The sequence below is a fragment of the Prionailurus bengalensis genome, chromosome A3 (assembly GCF_016509475.1).
Source record: "Prionailurus bengalensis isolate Pbe53 chromosome A3, Fcat_Pben_1.1_paternal_pri, whole genome shotgun sequence".
NCBI lineage: Eukaryota > Metazoa > Chordata > Mammalia > Carnivora > Felidae > Prionailurus > Prionailurus bengalensis.
The window spans coordinates 82,923,555-82,946,149 of NC_057354.1; the positions used below are offsets into that span (position 1 = coordinate 82,923,555).

The 22,595-nt window shown below is 38.5% G+C and overlaps 1 protein-coding gene, 1 long non-coding RNA gene and 1 pseudogene across 3 annotated transcripts in view; 1 reads left to right on the forward strand and 2 right to left on the reverse strand.

The window, feature by feature from the left end:
• Nucleotides 1–1,845: 1,845 nt before the first annotated feature.
• LOC122467082 lies at nt 1,846–3,097 on the reverse strand (annotated as a pseudogene).
• Nucleotides 3,098–5,196: 2,099 nt separating this feature from the next.
• On the reverse strand, nt 5,197–6,280 carry LOC122496919. Its single transcript, XR_006300987.1, has 2 exons — nt 6,073–6,280; nt 5,197–5,468 (listed from the first exon to the last, which is right to left on the reverse strand). It is a non-coding gene; the product is annotated as an uncharacterized LOC122496919 (long non-coding RNA).
• A 23-nt stretch (nt 6,281–6,303) lies between these two features.
• The window catches only part of ACTR2 (actin related protein 2), a 38,752-nt gene continuing 22,460 nt past the window's right edge, over nt 6,304–22,595 (forward strand). Inside the window, exons 1-4 of one of the 2 annotated variants that reach the window (XM_043603520.1) lie at nt 6,386–6,551; nt 14,553–14,663; nt 16,737–16,751; nt 19,922–20,137. In XM_043603520.1, coding sequence (XP_043459455.1) covers nt 6,504–6,551; nt 14,553–14,663; nt 16,737–16,751; nt 19,922–20,137 — 390 coding nt within the window. In that variant the 5' untranslated portion in view covers nt 6,386–6,503. Of the gene's footprint in view, nt 6,552–14,552; nt 14,664–16,736; nt 16,752–19,921; nt 20,138–22,595 lie in introns of both variants that reach the window. The other variant, XM_043603521.1, reaches the window with a different exon arrangement.

Genomic DNA, 22,595 nt, shown 5'->3' on the forward strand with positions numbered 1-22,595 from the left:
GAAACCATTCTTTTGAAAAAAATTTAAAAATTTTTAATTCCAGTGTAATTAACAGATGGTATTATATTAGTTTCAGGCGTACAATACAGTGGTCCAACAATTCTATGCATCACCCAGTGCTCATTATGACAAGTGCACTCCTTGATCCCCATCACCAGTTTCACCCATTCCCCCACTCATTTCCCCTTTGGTAACCATCAGTTTGTTTTCTATAGTTAAGAGTCTGGTTTTTTGTCTTTTTTTCATTTGTTCATTTGTTTTGCTTCTTAAATTCCACCTGTGACTGAAATCATATGGTATTTGTCTTTCTTTGACTGACTTATTTCACATACCATTATACCCTCTAGATCCATGTTGTTGAAAATGGCAAGATTTCATTCTTTTTTATGGCTGAGTAATATTCGTGTGTGTGTGTGTGTGTGTGTGTGTGTATGTCTGTGTATATATCACATCTTCTTTACCCATTCATCTATTGATGGACACTTGGATTGCTTCCATAACTGGCTATTGCAAATAATGCTGCAATATAATAGGGGTGCATATATCTTTTCAAATTAATGTTTTCATATTCTTTTTTTTTATTTTTTTTTTTATTTTTGGGACAGAGAGAGACAGCATGAACAGGGGAGGGGCAGAGAGAGAGGGAGACACAGAATCGGAAACAGGCTCCAGGCTCCGAGCCATCAGCCCGGAGCCTGACGCGGGGCTTGAACTCACGGACCGCGAGATCGTGACCTGGCTGAAGTCGGACGCTTACCCGACTACGCCACCCAGGCGCCCCTTCATATTCTTTGAGTAAATACCTGGTAGTGGAATTACTGGATCATATGATAATTCTATTTTTAATATTTTGAGGAAACTATACTGTGGAAATCATTCATATCTATAAATTCTGGAGAGAAAAGAGTTTATTATTTTTATTATTTTACTTCAATACTAGAAGACATTGTTTTCCTTTTCAATTCAAGCATGATACATATCTAGGAATACAAGTGTATTTTAATATTGTTTTACTCTATAACCATAAAAATATACCAATCCATTTCCACCTAAGCACAGAGGATAAATCAGGTCCAAGTGAAATGCTAAAATTACTCCAGGAAAGTCATCCCCAACTGGGATGCCAAGTGGGGCTTAAGGTTCATGACAGATCTGGAGTTTCCAAAAATCCTAAGGGTAAACAAAATTCAGGCTTTGGAGTCAGCCAGGCATGTGATTAATCATAGTTTGGATATATTATAGTTAGGTGAATTTGGGAAGGTAACTTAATTTTTTAAAACAACTTTGTTGAAATTATAAAATATATTTTACATATCTCAAATGTACAGTGTGATGATTTTTAGTAAATGTATATAGTTGTGCAACCATCACCAAAATCTAGTTTTAGAACATTTTCATTTCCCTATAAAGTTCTCTCATGCCTATTCTCAGCCAAACCTAGATCCCAGCCCCAGCAATCACTGATCCACTTCCTTTATCTACAAGTTTGCTTTTTCTAGAAATTTAATATAAATGGAATTATACAATATGTAGTTTTTTGCATCTGGCATAATGTTTGTTAGGGTCATCCATGTTTATAGTATGTATTGTTTTCTTTTTATTGCTCGATACTATTGTATGCATATATCACATAGTTTACTCATTCACAAATTGATGGACATTAGAATTGTTTAACATTTTGCCTGTTATAAGTAATGCTGCTATGAACATTTGTGTATGAGTCTGTGGAAATATGTTTTCATTCCTCTTGGGCATATACTTAGGAGTGGAATTGCTGGGTATGCTAATTTATATTTAAAATTTTTCAAAAACTACCAAATTGTTTTCCAAAGTGGCTGCACCATTGTACCTTCCCACCAGCAATGGAGGGCTCCAGTTTCTCCACATCCAACATGTGTTATTTTCTGTCTTTTTGATCACAGATATTCTAGTGTGGGTATGATACGGTATCTCATTATAGTTTGTTTTTTTTTTTACACTTGCATATTTTCCTCACTGTAATGCCTCCAACTACCACGTTCCCCTCAGTATTGGTGGGTCCTCCCATAGTATTCTGGGAGTGAGCAGAGATAGCAAGAGGAGTGGAGGTAGAAGAGGCAGGGAAGAGTAAGAGAGACGGGAAGGACACTGTGGAGTGACTGCTGGCCCACCAGGCAGCTGGCTGGGCCCCCAAACCTGACCTCAGCATGGGAATATCATACTGGCAACAGTAAGCGGTGCTCCTTTTTCTCGGCAGCCTTCAGGGCATTGGTCTGCGCAGGTGCCCCTCCACGTTGCGCACCTCCATCTTGTCATCCGTTGAGATCAGGATCGCAGATTCCGACTCCTTGTACGTGGGACTCAGCCCTCCTGCAGTGGACCTTGCTCTCCTCCCTTGAGTCCTGATTGGCTCCCCTTTCTTCTAGTTTAGCTTTCGTCCTCCCCTTTCTCCTGAAGTTGTTCACTATCCAAAACATCAAAGCATTGACGAGGAAGGGGATGATCAGCATGATGATGGCCAGTTTCAGGTCTGAGTTTTCAGGGGACTCAATAGGGCCACCTTTTCCCACTGATGTGTGAGGAGGATGATGAAGACAACAGACTTGATCATGGTGTTAAAAAGCACACTGCCTTAGGCTCTGCACTGCAGAAGGTCTCCACGTTCATCAGAACGGGGACTCTCACTGCTGCCACTCTATCAAGACGCAGACGGACTTGCACGCCCATGTAGGTGAGCAGCATGCCCACAGTTGTGTCCCAAGAGGAAGCTGAAGTGAACAAGGATCCTCTTCAATGAGACCTGCTAGGTTTGCAAAGTGGATGGACAGCATAATTATGGCTTGTTTGGAAGTATCTAAAAACCGTATCTTCTTTCATGCTTTGGTTCTTTGGTTTGAGCTTCGACGTGCTGAAGGCCACTGCCCAGAGCAGCCCTGCAGGAAGATGCTGAAACTGCGCAGGAGTGCAAGGCTTTCGCCTAGCAGCTCCCACCAACCAGCAGGGCCGCCTGCCCTGCAGTCCCAGCTGTTCCTGGGGAGGCCCTGCATTGACTACCTGGCAGAGGGGCACCAAAGCCAGCCCACCTGTGGCCTTGCTGCCTGCAGGCCACCACTCTCATTAGGGTTTTCATTTGTATTTCCTCAAGGATTAATGATGTTGAGCATCTTTCCATGTGCTTGTTAGCCATTCATAAAACTTCTTGGGTGAAATGTTGATTCAAATCTTTCACCCACTTTAAAATTAGATAATATGTCTTACTATTGTTGTTCTTAATTTATTCTGGATATAAGTCCTTTGTTGGATATATGATTTGCAAATATTTTCTCCTAGTCTGTGGCTTCTTTTTTTCTTTTATTTTTCTTAATACATCAATAAAAAGTTTTAAATTTCTGATAAGTCCAGTTTATCATTTTTTTTATGAATCATGATTTTGGTGTTGTAGCCAAGCAATCTTTGCTTACCTCAACATCAAAAGATTTTTCTTGTCCTTTCTTCCAGAATGTGTAGAGTTTTAGCTCTTCTAAATTTAAATCTATGATCCCTTTGAATTAATTTTTTTTTAAATTTTTTTTTCAACGTTTATTTATTTTTGGGGACAGAGAGAGACAGAGCATGAATGGGGGAGGGGCAGAGAGAGAGGGAGACACAGAATCGGAAACAGGCTCCAGGCTCTGAGCCATCAGCCCAGAGCCTGACGCGGGGCTCGAACTCATGGACCGCGAGATCGTGACCTGGCTGAAGTCAGACGCTTAACCGACTGCGCCACCCAGGTGCCCCTGCTTTTCTTTTTCAAAATCGTTTTGGCTATTCTGATTCTTTTGCATTTCTGTATACATTTTAGGATCAAACTTGTCAATTTCTAAAATGAAAGAAAGTCTGTTGGGATTTTGATAGAGATTACATTCGAATTTATAGGTTAATTTGGAGAGAACTGTCATCTTAACAATGGATGTTCAATCCACGAACATGATATATTTACTTACCTAGATCTTCTTTGATTTCTCTCAACAATGTTTCAGTGTTCAGTGTATAGGCCTTGCGTTTAATTTATTTGGAGTTTTCTGATGTTCGTGGAAATGGAATTGTTTTCTTAATTTCATTTTCAGATTGTTCACTAATGACATATGAAAACATATTGATTTCTGTTATGTAAGCTTCTATCCTACCACCTTGCTAACCTTAATTTTTTAAAGCCCCCATTTCTCATGTGTAAAATAGGGATATTTACCTAGTAAGATTTTTGTGTGGAATAATGTATGTAAAATCGCCACAGAAGGCTAGAAATGAAGTCTCCCTCCCCTCCCCCCACCAAAATAATTGCCTTAAAATGTATGATCACATTATTTTGAGGAAAGTGAAATGACCAGGTTGTGCCTGGTGTAGAAGGCAGGAGCCAGTTACCAATAGTACTGAATCTGAATTTGCGTAATCAAGGGGTTTGCTGCATTTTCATTAGTGTAGTGAATAGATATTTGTTGATACTTTCTATCATCTGCATGTATTGTTTCTATAATTGTAAGAAAACAAAAATTATGATTTCCTTAAAAGTAAAAAATAAAAGTTTGAAATTTAATTTCATAGAGAGGAAAATTAAAAGGACACAGAAATGTTTGAGTTCAATTTGCTCAGACCAAATAAATACACTTCCAGGAGGAAAATGGCACAGTGTTAGGCACTGGGGCCACAAAAGGAAGATGTGTAGTTTGTGAATGAATGCACTGTTTAGCAGGCTGAGGTACCTTAACCACTACTGAAGCAGGTGCGGGGAAGACCTATTTCCGAGGACTCCTGTCCGTTCTAATTTCTCAAACTTCCAACAATTATGGCAGATTTTTTTTAAAATTTTTTTTTTCAACGTTTATTTCTTTTTGGGACAGAGAGAGACAGAGCATGAACGGGGGAGGGGCAGAGGGAGAGGGAGACACAGAATCAGAAACAGGCTCCAGGCTCCGAGCCATCAGCCCAGAGCCTGACGCGGGGCTCGAACTCACGGACCGCGAGATCGTGACCTGGCTGAAGTTGGACGCCTAACCGACTGCGCCACCCAGGCGCCCCGATGGCAGATTTTAATCTATTTTATATGTTGAGGTTCCATGTAAGATTAAATTAGAATAAAGTCGCCTATGCCTTTATGACAGTGTAGAAACCACTGGTCTAAGAACAGAACAAAGTGAAAATTGAGAGGCAGCCTAGTATTATAATACTGGACTGAAGGGCTCATGATCCAGGTTTTATTCTAGTCCCTGTACATGTACAGCCATATGAAAGGCACAATTCTAGTTCTCACCTCTCAAAAATGATGGCATTTTTTCTAGATAAATTTTAATATCACTCATCCAATATTTGTTGAGTGTGATAAGGACAAAAATATTATTCACATACCCACGGTAAACTAATAGTGAAGAAAGAGAGTAAAGAGCATCTTGAGGGTTATCCAGCAAAGTCTTCATAGATGTGACAACTGGGTTTAGAGCATGAGCAGAAGTCTCCTGATTGACGAAAAAGGTAAAGGCATTATAAATAGAAAGAACTATATATTTAAAGGTATTTAATAACAAATAGCCACCACTGAATGGATACTTTATGCATTTTATCCTCACAACCACCCATGGAAGTAGAGGTTAGTATTCCTATGCATAAGCAAGGAGATGTCCAAAATCACAAAATTCTTGAGTGGCAGGGCCATATCTGAAACTCGGGTTGTCTGATTTCAAAGCCGAGACTCTGGGTTCAAACAGTACATACACTGAAGAAGAGTGAAGCAATGTGCTGTTGGAAGGGAGGTGGTGAGCGAGGACGCTGAAAAGGTAGGCACCCACTCCTGCTCGCTTGACTATGAGCAAATTGGGTAAAAAAGGGTTGGGCTGGAATTGGGAGACATCGAATATAAACGCATGATTTCATGTGTGTGTATCCATCCCCGCTCTGCTCATTAAAAAGGCCTAAAAGCTATGATACACCAAGCCATGTTCATTGGTCGTCAGCGGGGAAGTCCAGGTTTACTTCCCATGCCCTCCGCCCTCCCGGCTGTCTCTCCTCGCTACATTCCACTGCCATCTCGCAACAGATCCAGGGTCTTTCAACTGCCTGCACCTTTTGCAGACCGGTAAGCGACCCCCTCAACTCCTGCAACGCCTTTGGCCGACGCATCCGCCAGATCTGCCGCCATTACGGTCGGGAGAAGATCCAGGAACTAAAAGCGGTGAGGAAGAACCTGGGTGGGCGGTAACCCGTACGCCTGAGCTGGAACAGAAGCTGAAGCCAGAGTTGTAGGCGGGGCCTCAGTTGCAGGCTCCATCTCTTATTGGAGCGTACTGCTGCCAGTCTCGGCCCCCTCCCTCCTACCTCCACCGCTTCCGTGCAGGCTGTGTCTTAAATGGCGGGTGGGGCCGGGCAGTGACTTCCGGTTGGGGGAAGAAAGTTGGGCCGAAGGAGGGGCTGTGAAAGAGGAGGAGGAAGAGGAAAGGGCCGGGCAGCAGGGGCTGTAGGTCGTTCGGCGGCGGCGGCTCTCTTCCGGGAGGACGATGGACAGCCAGGGCAGGAAGGTGGTGGTGTGCGACAACGGCACCGGGGTAAGAACCCGGCGGAGAAGCCGTGGCCAACAGGCCCGGGCGGGGATGTGCTAGTGGCGCGCCGGCCCTCGGCGCCCAGGGTTGCACCCCTGGGCCCTCCGGCCGCCGGGGCCAGGGGCGCGGGGCAGCTCTTCCGGCCTCTGCGGGCGTGGGGAGCTAGCGGACAGAGTCCAGCCCTGGTGTCCCCGAGCCTGCCACCCCTGCGGCTCGGGGTCAGGGCGGCGGGCGAGGCCGACGCTGGACGGGGGATCCAGTCTGCTGCCTGGCAGGGGCCGGCTCCGCGCCCGAGCGGGGACAGTTTGGCTAAAGGACTGGAGGGGTAAAAAGGCTGGGTAGGTTTGTTCGTTGAGGGTTCCATTCCCCAGGGTCGCTGGTTGTGTCGAAAGGAGAAAGAACCAAGAGGCCTTCCTCTTCCTGTATAGTGGAAGATACCGAACTGGAGGCAGGAAACGGGTTTAAAGAAAAAAAAAAAGGGGGAAGTGCTGTCATGCAATGAGCCGCAGCCCTTTCGCAGTTTTTGAGGGGCGGGGGGGGGGGGGGTGGATTTTAGCAAAGCATCATTTACTTTTTGCTCTGCATACTGGGAATTTGGCCCCGGTGCAGCCCCACAGAGACAGTATGTTCCATTGATATTGGGAGATCTAGGACCTTTCAAGGCCCAAGTGTTAATTTTGGACCTTAGAGGAAGTTGATTCGTTTTGGTATTCCCCCCGCCTTCATTTTTTTCCTTAGGTGCAGAACACAGATCATATTAGATGTTAGATTAGATTCTAAAAGGGAAGTGATTATAAAAATCTGGCTAAAACACTGATTTAGAAATCACTTGAAAGTTGTTACTTTCAACCCCCCACCCAAAAGAAAACTTACTTAGGGCAGCACATTAGAAGACAGAAATGTTACTTATTCGGGATGAGATCGATAGTGATAATTTCCCCCTACATTACGGTGATTTCTAACCATTTTGGAGTTGCAGTATTTTGTAACTTCCCCCTCTTTTCCATGAATGTGACATGTGAATTTAAAAAATAGGCTTCCACTTATGGAATGAGTAAATCACAGGGATGACAGGTGCTGCATAGGGATTATAGTCATTGGTATTGTGATAGCATTATATGGTGATAGATGGTAGCTACACTTGTGGTGAGTGTAGCATAACATACAGAGTTGTCAAATCACTATGTGTACCCTGAAAAAAAAAAAGATTTTACTTGAAATTATTTTAGAAACTGGATTGTTGAGAGGAAAAAAGGAGCTGATATTTACTGACGTAACACTGCCCGTACTGTGCTACAGACTTTTACAAGCAATAATTATATGAGTTTTATATGAACTAAGTTGAAAACACGAGAGTAAGAAGAGTTCTCATATGAGACATCCATACAAAATGGCATGCTTAAAAAAAGATCCACTGCTATGGAAACATGTCTAAGACTTACTGGTTAAGTTTTTAAAAAGTTTTAGAATGATCCCGTTTGTGTGAGTGTTCTTTATTAAATACGTTTATGTAAGACCACAAACTTGTACATGAAAGTTTTAGAGGGAAAGGTATGTTCATAGTAGTTACCTGTGAGACTGGGGATAAGTGTGTATTACTTTTACAGTTGAAGGTGCTTTTAAAAAATATAGTAACCTGATTCCCCCTGTAGCCTCAAATTGACCTCTAACTAAATTTAAAGCTTCAAAGATTGAATTTAAAATATTTTGTTTTGTAAATACGCCTGATATTCTCTTTAGAAATCATGGGGTGCCTGGGTGGCTCAGTCAGTTGAGCATCCGACTTCGGCTCAGGTCATGATCTCACAGTCCCTGGGTTCGAGCCCCGCGTCAGGCTCTGTGCTGACAGCTTGGAGCCTGGCGACTGCTTCAGATTCTGTGTCTCCTTCTCTTTCTGCCCCTCCCTTGATTGTGCTCTGTCTCCATCTCTCAAAAATGAATAAACATTAAAAAATTTTTTTTTAGAAATCAGAGACAGTTGTATTTCAATGGATTCCTCCTCTTTGAAGGGTAACCAACCCTGTGTTTTGTAGTGTATGAGTTTTTTGATATTCAATTAGAATAGAAATGTTAGCCATGAATTCATTTATGTTACTATTTTATTGGTTTACCTTTGATAGAAAGCTGATTGTATGTTATTGATTAGTCTTATGGCTAATCCATAATTTAAGAATCTTGTGCCTTAAAAGATCAATTACTATGACACAAAGGAAAAATGTAGTTAATTTGAACAAAAATTTATGTACTGGTGTTATGTTTCTAGTTATTTTAATTTTTTTTCCAGATTTTCTATAGACATGATTGTCTTCAAGTGAAGAAACAGTTCTGGTGTGATATGTAGCTAGGAATGCTGTGATATTTCTGAAAATTTAGAGGATCCTAAATTTTTTTTTTAATGTTTATTTATTTTTGAAGGAGAAGAGAGACCGAGCATGAGCTGGGGAAGGGCAGAGAGAGAGGGAGACAGAGAATCCGAAGCAGGCTCCCAGCTCCCAGCTGTCAGCATAGAGCCCGACATGGGGCTCAAACTCACGGACTGTTGAGATCATGACCTGAGCTGGAGTTGGACGCTTAACCGACTGAGCCATCCAGGCGCCCCATAGAGGATTCTAAATATAGAAATTCTAGATTTCTTACTGCTTATACTTGATAGTCATCTTGATTTTGTTTAGGTACCTGAAGCTATAGTGAGTTATCTACAATTAAATATTACAGAAGGTATTCATATGTGAGTAGTTGTTTTCCGAAAGCAACTTGCCTCTTATACGTTTTAGGTTTTAAACTTAGGCTATTTGAGAAGTTGATGATTTTTTTTTAACCCCTCTGTCAGGCCCTAATTTGAATGCTCTAAGAGTGGGTGAGTTCTTATGATCACATGCCAGATTTGGTCCTGCCTTTCTTCCTCACTAGCTCCCAACTATACCAGGGTCTCCCTCATTAGGGTAGCCCAGAGGAGGAAAACTCATCTGATTCCAATAATTTATGCATTCCATCTTCATAACCATTCAAACCTAACACAGAGTTAGCTCCCTCTAAATAGAGCTACTGAAAATGGCCAGATAGGTGAAAGTCTGGAGATCTGCTTAGGTTTAGCTGTCTTTCAAGAGTTGGCCCAAATCCCTGATGTGTATTGTTACCAAAGTTGGGTGATTTTTATCAGCACTGAGATAGCTCACTGACCAGGAAGACTTCTGTGGCTACTGTGTGACTGGTACAATTTTTAGGGTCTAGTGATGCAAAGTAGCTTATGGTGCTAGAATAATTATACTTTCATTTATAATTCTCAGCTTTGTTGTTGTTTATGACCTGCTTCATCAGATTTATGCTAATTTATATGTTGAACTTAGGAGTACTTGAAGTGTAAACAAATCAAAAACAAATTCGGCTTCGCTCTGCAAAATGCTTTGGAATAGAATAAGTATTTTGGTGGTTTAAGATCAGAATAGTCACTAGGTAATTAAATTAATGATTATGTCAACACCATCAAACTAAATTAATAAAGGAAAAATACAAATTAAATAAGCCCAAGTGAGGCTTTGTAAATCCCAGTTTATTATTTGAGGGGATAAAGGTACTTTTAGAGCAAATGTAGATGGATTTTTTTGTTTTAATTTTTGCTTGAAAGAACATTATACTGTTCATGTTCTTACCATTTGATGACTCAGTGGCAAGTAAGGGAGCCAGTTCAAACCACAGTGCTATGAAGAGGAAACTATATATGGTAAAATCTATTTCTTAAACACACAATGAGAGAACTAAGTGCAAGTCTTAAAATGATTAGAGTAGGGGAGGTACTTCAAGGATTGAAAGGATACTAATTGAGTAGTTTAGAAAAGACTATTTTCTTTGCATTTTATTACATGAATTAGATTTTTTTTTTTTTAAGTACTGACTTTTTGCAAGAAGGGAAATGCTGGATTGTCTGTTCACTTTATGTTATTAAGAAATAGATTATTTTAATTAAATTCTTGTTATCATAGCTATTAATGCTTTCACATTTGAAATAATGCAAAAGAGTGCAGCTATTGTCGTTTTGACTAAGTATGTAATACCCTGTAGGAGCGCTCTCGCTGGATTGCTATGGCAGCATCTGTTTCCAATAAGCTACTGCTTAAGCTGAATAAGTAATTTCATTAATAAGTGATTGATATCTTTGAATTAAAGCCAAATTTGCTTTTGTTTTGTAAAGCACAAATAAGTAGGTTTACAATTGGTTTTATAGTTTCAGAGGGTCTCAAATTTCAGGGAGGTCTTCTTATGTTAGTCACTTGGCAACTATTTTATCCCTTAAAATATGCTCAAAAAAGAATTTTAAGATATAAGCCACCCATCTGAACATTTATAATCAGTAAACATTGACTATTGTGATTATTTATGGATTTGCCATGTTGCATGTTCCTGAGTATGTGTAGCTCAGAATGAGAGGGGAGGCATGTCAACCTTCACAACCTCCCCCCTGCACCAGGACTTGATTTATTTCCTATGCCAGGCTCATCCTCCCACCTCCAGTTTTAAATGATTTCTCTCTTAAATCATTTGTTTATGTTTAATATGCTGAAGATGACCCTTACAAATTTGTTGATTCTTTTTTCAGTCATTCACAGTTTCTTTAAAACATAGATAAGTGAGCATTTTCAGCTACGTGAATGGACAGTTTTGGCCCATGCAGTGTCCTTATCTGTTCATTACTTTGAGGTAAACATAAGAATTTAATATCTGCATAGTATTTACTTTCTATATTTGGAATATAAGGTAAATTATGACCAGTGCTGATACTGGGCTGATGCTCATGACAGATTTTATTTATATAGAAATTTGGGTATGGTTGGAATAATAATGACAAGAGATTCTCTGTCCTTCCGTATCATTTGAGTTCATATCAAGTGAGCTGAATTTTGACTTAAGGACAAAAGAGTTTAGGATTTAGAAGAGTGTGAGAGGTTTTATTTTTTTCCTCTTAATGTGAACGTACTTGAAAATATTAGATATTATTCATTTCCTCTGTGGCAGTTGTCTTTCCAACTCCTGGGTCTCACTGATAAATACTTGATAAGACATCTTGTAAAAATGGATTAGCACTACTGAATTCCATTTAACACTCCTTTAGGGTAAGAATATATAGTAGTTCTTCACTGTCAACCACTGTTCAAGTGGAGAAGTAGGTATGAGCAAACAAGTAATCTGTTCCTTATGCCATCATATTGTACTACTGCCTTGAAAGATAATCCAGTAAGTAGTTTTAGAAATGGGTATCTGTAACTGAAAAATTCCCCAGCCTTGGTGGCTCAGAGGTAAACTGACCAGGACTAGGTTTTGTGGGTTTGGAAGAAAATGTATATGAACAGTATGTTTTATGTAGATTCTAGAATGTAAATATGAACTGCGAGGGTAGGAATTCAGGTGGTATTTCAGACAGATTTTTTTCATAGCATTAATCTGCATAAGTCATGACTTTAACATATTTTAAAAGCTCTATTTATAAAATTCTTACAATTCATTTGAAATTCTGGATGGCAGAATGTTCTTGGCTATTTATAATTAAATGTGGTTCATCAAAATTTCCACCAAGGTTGTTGTAGAGATCTTTGAAATAAGAAAATTCTGTATTTTGGGGAGTTAGTCAAAAGTCGGTAAGTTTAAGATTGTTGCTAACTTTTACCACCATCAAATAAAACTGTTCCTTGTAGATAGTAGCTTTCTGTCAAGGGGTAGGTTAAAAGTTTCTGTCAGCCTTTTTGTTATTGCTGTCATGTGTCCCATTCGGATACTGTTTTTCTCCTTAATTCTCGGAGAATGTATGGTGCCTGGAGCCATGAACAATGCACTTTTTCTCAATATGAAACATATGCTCTGTATTAAAATAATCACACGGGGCACCTGGGTGGCTTAGTCAGCTAGGCATCCGACTCTTGATTTTAGTTCAGGTCATGCTCTCATGGTTCATGCGATTGAGCCCTGCTTTGGGCTCTGTGCATGGAGCCTGCTTGGGATTCTGTCTCTCTCTACCTCTACCCCTCCCCTGCTTGCTCTCTCTCAAAATAAATAAATAAGCATTTAAAAAAAATAATCGCAGTATCATACTCGCAAAACAACAACAAAACTTCTAGTTTTTATTGATCAATTATATAGTATGCACTTAACTATATGCCAGACACTGTTCTAGGCACTTGGGATTCATCAATAGACACAAACATCCTTGCACATTGAATAGAGACTTGTTAAGGAAGAGAGTAGAGACTATGATTACATATCCTGTTCTGTAGCTTCCTCCTCTTGCCCTGAAGTTTTAATTGCATTTTCCTTGCAGTGACTGCTCTTAAAAGTAAGACTAAGCAGACTATATTATTGGTATAAGAATTAAAAACCCTTGGTTTGGGGCGCCTGGGTGGCTCAGTCAGTTGAGCGTCTGACTCTGGATTTCGTCTCAGGTCATGATCCCAGGGTCGTGGGATTGAGCTCCGCATCAGGCTCCTCTCTCTCTCTCTCTCTCTCTCTCTCTCTCTCTCTCTCTCTCTCCCTCCCTCCCTCCCTCCCTCCCTCCCTCCCTCCCCCCTCCTCCTCCTCCTCCTCCTCCTCCTCTGCCCCTCTCCTTGCTTGCACTCACTCTCTCTGAAATAAAAAACAAAACAACAAAAAACCTTGTTTCTATTTTCAGTTTACTGTGGTTGTTAAGTTTCCTGGTGTATCAGTTTCTTAAACATTATCAGAGTCAATGTTATGCCCTCATTGAAGGAGTACACTGTCTGAATATAAAATTATGTTACCTGGTATTACTAACCATCTAAATATGAAAATATAAATGGTAAAAAAAAATGCCTAATAGGGGCAGCTGGGTGGCCCAGTCGGTTAAGCGTCCGACTTCAGCTCAGGTCATGATCTCACAGTCCGTGAGTTCAAGCCCCGTGTCAGGCTCTGTGCTGACAGCTCAGAGCCTGGATCCTGTTTCGGATTCTGTCTCCCTCTCTCTCTGCCCCTCCCCTGCTTGTGCTCTGTCTCAAAAATAAATAAAAACATTTTTAAAAATGCCTAATAAATGTTTGCGTTAACGTGATGCTAGTCCAGATGCCATTTCCTCCCCCCGCTATTTTGATAAATTTTGCTTAAGGGAATTGCCAGAGATGAATGAAAGCCTGCTTTAGAATTGAAGCTTTAGGGGGCATCTTGGTGGCTAGTCAGTTAAGCATCTGACTCTTGATTTCAGCTCAGGTCCTTGTCTCGTGGTTTGTAAGATTGAGCCCTGAACTGGGCTTTGTGCTGACAGTTTATAGCCGGCTTAGGATTCTCTCTCTCCTTCTCTCTCTGTCCCCTCCCCCCTCACATTCTCTCTCTCAAAAAAAAAAAAAAAAAAAGAATTGAAGCTTTAGTTCTGTTCAGTTTCTAACGTTTCTCTTTTAAAAAATTCTTAGCATTTGTTGAGTGAATCTGTCCATTTCCCACTTGTGTGACCACTGTGTGCTGAGGTCTCTGAGTCATTGGGCTCCACCATGAACTGCTCAGGTTAAGCTCCCTGCTTTCCTGAGACTTTCTCTGTACTGGGAGATTTAAGCACTAATTAAGCAGTTAACTGGCAAGTAAACATGAACTCTGGAAGTAGTCACTGCCATAAAGGAAATAAAAGGAGGATGATAGGTTGGGTGACTACTTTGGATAATTTGAAAGCACCAAAAGTTTAAAATATTGCATAAATGTAAAGTGGTATTTTTCAAATGCTTTTTTATTTTTATTCTTTATTTAAAAAATTTTTTTTAATGTTTTGTTTCTTTTTGAGAGAGTGTGGGGGAGGGGCAGAGAGAAGAAGAAGACACAGAATCTGAAGCAGACTCTGGGCTCTAAGCCATCAGCACAGAACCCGGATGCGGGGCTCGAACCCACAAACTGCGCGATCATGACCTTGAGCCAAAGTTGGATGCTTAAGTGACTAAGCCACCCAGGAGCCCCTCAGATGCTGTTTTTAAATGGACATAGTAAATACCTCGACACTAACCCACTTTTACTGTTCTCTTCCAGTTTGTGAAGTGTGGATATGCAGGCTCTAACTTTCCAGAACACATCTTCCCAGCTTTGGTTGGAAGACCTATTATCAGATCAACCACCAAAGTGGGAAACATTGAAATCAAGGTAATATTTGATTTATTGATAAATGAGGATCAAAACTTGTGAGGGGTTCTTTGAATTAAGTAGTTTTAAGATATGATGCCATGAAAAGCAAAGAGGGAGGACTGAATTTCTTGTATTTTTAATTTATATCAACACTTGAAGAAAGGCACAAAAACTGAAATTAATTTCATCTGACTTTAAGTATGACTGATGCCATTACTCTCTGAATGGAGTAAACTCTTAATAAGATTTCTATATTGATGTGAATATTATATTAGTGACTCAAAGTTCTGTTACGTATAATGTTTAAAAGAAATCAGCCTGATATTTTTATGTCTTTCAATTCCATATATTTTTCATTATATGTTAGTGTCTATTTGGGACCTAAGACTTTTCATGTTCTCATGGCCTGATCTTCCTACTTTTGAATATAGCTAGTCAGGAAAACATAGGGTATCAATTTTATTGATTTCTTTTTTCACTAATATAATAACTGACTTCCATAGTGTGCAGGAGGAAGCCCCGCAAGTCTTTATTTGGCCTTGCATTATTTATCTTCCCATGAGGAGAGAGGAGGGAAAGTTGTCATTGCCTACTCACTGTACTTAACATGAGAGACTGGACATTAAGGATGATAAGACTTTTCTCTGTATTCAGGGGATTGGAAATCAAGTGGGAGTTACGATATTAAAAAAAAAAAAAAAAAGAAAGAAAAGAAATAGAACAATCAAAAGGTCGTTGGTCACCAATTGACTTAAATTCTTCAGGTGGCCTAGGGATCTGATTATAAACGATGCAGTTGAATTTAGGGGCCTGTTTACTGAGTGAATTGTGAACAAGGTAGCATTGTTGGTCCTATCTGGACAGTCTGGCAAAACTTCAGTTAGATTATGAGTCATTTGAAATAGGAATTAGGATGTACCTCTTTGGGACATTTGTTTGAGATATCTAGGAAGGTGATAATAGCTAGTAGAGATTAGCTACTTGGTAGCTCTCTGCCCTTGTTACTACAGAATTGAGTTACACAGTGAATAAAAACACAACTGAAACTTAGGTTCTATGTTAAATTCTTAAAGACTTAAAATAATGAATGATTCTGGCCCCTGTTTTGTTATTTTCGGAACATTCAACATGATAATGGTTTTTTCAAGGTCTTTTGGGAAATTTAGGGGATACCTTATTCTCTTTTTGTGAGTGCCTTTCATTCTGATTGCATTTAATCTTAAATGAACGAGTTAAAATTTAACTGATAATAGTGATAAGGACAAACTTCTTTTAATGAAGTTGGAAGTCACACTTTTTATTCAGTATCAGGCTTTTAAAGAATGTCTTTTTTGTATACTTTATGGATAATAACATTTTTGAGGTGTAAAGATACGTCATGTATAACCATTTTTATTCTCTAACATGGCAGAAATAATTACATATCTTTTCACTCCCACTTTCTTGCTTTTTAAGGCCAAGTGATAGAAATGAAACTAGCCCATATTCTACGACATTTTTGCTGAGGAATTCCCCAGTAGCATTTGCTTGTATGGTTTGTCATTCTGTGTTCTGTTGGCTCAGTTCTGTTCAATCTGCTCAGTCTTTTAAGTCTCTCAAGTTAATTTGTTCTTCCAGTAGAAAATAGTAAAAGAAATCTGTGTCAAATTTAACCGGACTACTAGCACTTGGTAAAAGCAGTCTAAACTCACCCTCTACCTACTCAGCTAGACCTTTTCTGTTATCATTTATTTTCCTTATTTAAGATTCTTAAATTCAGTAAAGAATTAAAGAAACTTGACTTTTTGGAATTCCTGTGCCTAGTGGATTGACTTATACTTTTTGTGTTTTGTTAGCTAAAATGTGGTGATAGACTAAAAACTGGAAACTTAAATTGTTTAATGAGTTAATTTTCATTCAGGAGTAATAACTGTCCATGTTACTTTGGCCCTAATTATTAACTCCGTAAAATATAGTACTGCATCTGACCTCTACCTAATTTGTCTCTATTGCTTGTTATGTTTAAAAATTTCAGTGAGGATTTTATTTAGGCCTTTTCTGACTCTTACTTCTACCTTCTCTTTCTTCACCTTTCTTGACCTGTTGAAGTAGAATAACAAAAAGATGGTAAGTGAGGTTACACACATGCTCTCTGTTTGTTTTCCACTTTTGCTTGATGGGACAGTAGTTGTTGTTTTGTGTCCCTGTAGTATTGGGGAGGGGGGTGATTCCATATTTTAATTTTAAGTCCTTTGATTTTTAACCTTTTTCATTGCTTCAACTGGGTAGCAACTAATTAAGTCCTGTACTTTCCTGATTGCATACAATGGACCAAACCAGAACTAATTACTAACATAGTTTTGAATTGTTTTCCTTGTGTTTCTTATAGATGAATGTTATAATTAAAATGGAATGTGGTGTGCATAATATTAGAAACCAAGCAGCTTTATTTAGGATATGTATGATCCAGAGAATTGGGATGAAGTTGTTACATTTGGATAAATCTATTTTATTGATCAGTGTTAAATTGAACATTGCCTATCATAGTCTGTATATTTTTGCATTCCAGTTTGGTAGCACATATAGCATAGTATTTAATAAACTGGGCAAAATTTTAATAAGCAAATGAACTATAGATAGTAAAAGGGGAGGAAAAGAGATTGACTTGTTTCCTATACCATTTTTATTGATGAGCAGATTTTACAACATTACTTGAGAATAAATAAGAAAAATGTGAAAGTCTTGTAAGACTTTTCCATAAACAACAGATCTTCCCCCTAAATAAATACCATTGTGTGGCTCCTTTTTCTTTTGAACTCAAGATGGGCACATCCCAGACAATTCACTCTTTTAATATGTATTTTTTGTGATAGTCCTGAAGTGCTTCAGTAGTAGGTATTTTCAGGTTTGTCTGTTTTTGATACTATTTGTGAGCAGCTTTGACAGAGACTTTGGTTCTAAAGTGTGTTCACTGTTTTCCAATTTGAGGTGACATTGTTCAGAATAATTCTTGGCAAATATAAGCTACACTGCCTGCTTTTCATAAAATATAAATGCCTGTGAAACAGCATCTCTGACAGTTACTGTGACTTCTTATTCTTTCAGGTAGTAGGTGATAGTTTAGGCTTGAAGTCCAGTGATGAGATGGGTGGTAAAAATCTAAGGTTCTGAGGTATGAGGGCAAGTTACAAAGCTCTTGGCACTTGTAGTTTTTGGAAGGTGAAATGTTCTAGGGATGATTATATGTTTTAGGGTATTTTTAATTAAAATTTTTAGATCGAGATGAATTTTAAATTAGGTGCTTGAACTACTCACAAATACGTGTACTAATTTAATCGGTTAACACCTGTTTTCCATTTTAACTGTCCCTCCTCTTTGTTCAGAGGGATGGTAAAATATTCAATGCCAGATGTTTCTTTCAGTTAATTCTTTATAGTATGTATGTTCTAGAAGTAGATAGATGAGGCTTTTATTTTGAGTTGGTGTTGGGTCAGACATATGTAAGTCCCTATTCCTGCATGGGAAAAAAAGTAAATATTCTGATGAAATCAGATCAGACTTATTCTAAATTTGTTGAACTATAATTGTGAATGTATAATGATTATATAAGCCATCTAATTAATTAATTAATTTTGTGCAACACGTAGAAAGATACATTCTAGAGGAAAGTAAGTAAGAAAATTGTGTATTATATTTGTTAATGGTCAATACTAATGTATGTTCTTGTAGGTATAGATTTCCCCCTTAACATTTTATTAACAAGTATTTAGAATGTATAGCAAAGTTGAAAGAATTTATAGTGAAACCCATATACCCATCACCTAGATTCTGACATTAATATTTACTCTACTGACCTATCACATATTTATTCATCTCTCCATCAGTCTATCTCATTTTTTGATGTATTTCAAAGTATCCATGTACTTCTCCCTAAATAATTCAACATACGTGTGTCATTGACTAGAATTCACAGATAACAGATTTTTAGTTTTGGGTTTTCCTATCAGATGATTTTAAACAGTTAATATTTAAGTTACGGTAAATTTGAGTTATGGTAAATTAACTTTATAAGAAATTAGTTGCAACAGAGAAGTTTTAGTGAACATTTCTAGCATCTGCTTTAACTTTGTTTTTCCTTTTTGTTGTTGCTTTCAGTGGATTTTCCAGAAATCTTTTTTCGAGACCTCACCTGTTTTTAATTATTATTTTCAAAAGTTTTAAACTCCTATATGTTTAAACTTCATTTTGAGACATTTTAATGTTATTTTTTCATTTCTTCATGTTTTAAACTTAAGGTATTGTAGCAAATAGTAGCTATTTCTGATTTTTGTTTTTTGTTGAATTCATCAGTATATGTAGAAATCAGGATTTTTTAATATCTTGACTAGCTGATTTCTAAAATAAGCTTAAATTCTAGGACATCATTAGCTCTATTATACGTACAAAATTTGACTTTTCAAATGTGGGTCATCTTAAGTGCATCTTAAGTGTGCTCTCATTGGAGACAAGACTTGTGAGTACTCCACTTCACGTGTGATCGCATAGTTTTCCAGTATTATATTTTAAGATTGAAAATGTTGCTCATGAGATGATTTTTAGAAATTGTTTCCCTGTGTCTTAATTTTTTTGTAGCTCTACAAATTTTCATTGATCTTGGTGAGGCATGTATAGAAACTCAATTTCAATTCTAACTTAGGTATATGCAGGTAGAAATTTGTGAAATTTGCAAGTTATGTGGTGCATATCTGCATTATTACAGTATAATAAAGAATCATTTAATTTTAGCTTCTTTCATTATGCTTTATAGTCCATAAAAACGTATCATTTACCACCATTTCGATATTTAGTACGAAGAACTGTGCTGCATGCATTGAGCATTTTTCTACAAGTCTTTTTTTCCCTGATGTGCTATTTCACATATCACAGGCCTTATTTTTTGAACATTTGAGCAAAAGAAACAGATGAAACCTCATACAAAACCCTCCAAAATATGAAAATGTGGGGTTTATTTGTGCTAATGCTCTTCTTTTGGAAACATATGTATTAAAGGTAAGGTCCATTTATTGATTTAAACCACGTTGTACGTAAAAATTTATTATTCATGATTAAACTTTCCAAGGCATTGTTCTTGAAAGAAAAGATTTTTTAAACTTGTGGAATGAAGAACTTTATCTGAAAGTGCCAGAAAGATTAAAATTAATTATTCCCAAGTTTTCCAAAATATCATGGGAATGTAGTTTTCTGAAGATATTTTATGCAAAAATTTGGACTAAAGCTTTGATATTATAATTTTCTAGGATCTCATGGTTGGTGATGAGGCAAGTGAATTACGCTCAATGTTAGAAGTTAACTACCCTATGGAAAATGGCATAGTAAGAAATTGGGATGACATGAAACACCTGTGGGATTATACATTTGGACCAGAGAAACTTAACATAGATACCAGAAATTGTAAAATCTTACTCACAGAGCCTCCCATGAACCCAACAAAAAACAGAGAGAAGATTGTAGAGGTAAGTGTTTTTAGGTGGGATATGTACATATGTGTTTCTGTGATGTCATGTTAAAGCAAATGCTCTTTCTTTTATCTTACCATTGTTGTTAAGGATAAAGGGAATAGGGGAACCTGCCTGGGTGGCTCAGTCAGATGAATGTCCAACTTAGGCTCAGGTCATGATTTCATGGTTTGTGAGTTCAAGCCCCACATCAGGCTCTGTGCTTACAGCTCAGAGCCTGGAGCCTACTTCAGATTCTGTGTCTCCTCTCTCTGCCCCTCCCCCTCTTGCTCTCTGTTTCTCTCTCTCTCTCAAAAATAAACATTATAAAAAATCTTTTAAAAAATAAAGGATCGAGGGAATAAAAATAATTGTTTCCCCTCAGATCCTATTTATTGAGCACCTAACTAGTCATTATTTCTAAGTAGAATATATCAGTATACAAAACCCTGCTGCCATGGAACTTATATTCTGTCAGGGGACAACACCCCCACCCAAAAGTGAGTTAATTGAATGGTTTGTTAGAAGATAATAGATGCTAAATGTGGGGAAGCTGTGGGAGATTACATTTTTCATAGGATGTGGGAGTAGACCTCCCTGAAAAGGTGATATTAAAACAAAGAGTAAGGGAGTCAGCCAGGATGTGTGAGGGGAAAGCATTCTAGGCAAAGGAAGTAGCTAGTGTGAAGGTCTCAAAATGGGAATAAGCCTGGTATGTTAGAGAGTCAGCAAGGAAGCCAGTATGGGAGGGCAACAGGAGATGAGTTCAGAGAAGTAATGGAGCCAGATCATACAGGGCCTTGCAGGCCCTTAAAGGGAATCATTCTTTTACTCCAAGTGAAATGAAGGGCTGTTACACAGAAGGGACATTCTCAGATTTAGGTTTCTGTGGCTGCTAGGTTGTGAGTAGACCATAAGGAGGCAAGAGTGGAAGAGAGACCAGTTTGAAGGCTTTCAGTTATCTAGGCAGAAGATAATGATGGTTAGGATTAGGGTAATAGCAGTGGAAGTAATGACAAGTGGCCAGATTATGTATCTGTTTTGAAGGTAGGGCCAAAGCATGTTCTGATGCATTAAATAAATATGGGTAATAGAGAGGAGAGTCAGGGATGACTTCAAACGTCTTGGCTTGGACACCTGGAGGATGACGTACCATCAACCAAGGTAGGAGAAGACGAAATAAGTAAAACAGGATTTGGGGGCAAGGATCGAGAGTTCAGTTTTGGCCTCATTAGACATCCAGTCAAAAACGTCAGGTAGATAATTAGAGGTATCTCCCACTTTTCAAAAGTTCATGTTATGCCACTTTGCTTTTACCAAAGACCTACGCTAGTACCTGTTTTTGCTAACTGAACAAAGTCTGAAGATTTTCACTTCTATGAAAAAGACGGAAAAGCAAAAATTGGATTCAGCATTGGTTTTGCAGCAAGCTGTTAGAGAGGCAGCGTGCACCCATAGCAGGAGAGTGGTGCTGCCATGCTGGTTCCCCAGGACCACACTCAGCATCTGAGCATCAAGGCGCCCTAGCTTTGAACTGTGTCAGTGAGCATCTGTGCTTTATCTCGTTTTATTTTGTGCATCCATTAGCAAGATGTGCCCTAAGCTATCAGAAGAGCCTAAAAGAAGTTATTTTTGACATCTGGGAGCACTCATAAATTAATTTCCATATAAATTAATGGTCATTGCTTCTTTGATTTACAACATTTCAGCTTCACCAAAGGTTTCATGGGATTACTCTACTTTCAGAGAGGAGAAGCCTGTAAAAAAGATCAAGATCAGAAGAAAAGTCTGAGGCTAGACTAGAAACTTGGGAGTCATCAGGATATAGATAATCCATTCACCAGGGAAGAGAGATCAAACATTGGTGAGAAGGCTAAGGACTAAGGAGAGGGAAGCTAGTGAGAGCAGATTGAAGGGCTCTGAGGGAGCAGACACAGAGAGCAAGAAGTCTGCATCCTTCATAGTTCAGATAAGTAACTTTTCAAGGTTGTCTTTCATTATATTTGCTTATATATGAGGTAAAAACTGTCTTTTGTTGTTGTTGTTATATACGAGGTAGAAACTTGGAATAATTATTTCTGTTTTAGGAGCTTTGCAGACACTACTTACTGTAAATATTTTGTTTTGCTCCATGACCATGTTTAGGTGTTGATGGAAATTTTGGAAGGATTTCAGATGAGATTGTTGTTAGACAATATTTTTAAATTCTGGATAAAAATTTAAGTTTCATATTAAGTGTTTTAAAATGTTAAGATCCTGGTTTTAGTTAGGAAATCCATGTCATTTCCTTATGGCTTATAACTACTAATACTTTTGATGTATAAGTAGTGACGTGTCATTGGTATTTATTTTTAGCAGTGCATTGTAAAATCAGAGTAGAGGCATTTTTGCATTAAACTGAAAGGTTCCTAAACACGGAAACCTCTTTAGGAAAGCAACACAATGTCAGAATTAAAACCAAGTTTTCGTTCAAATC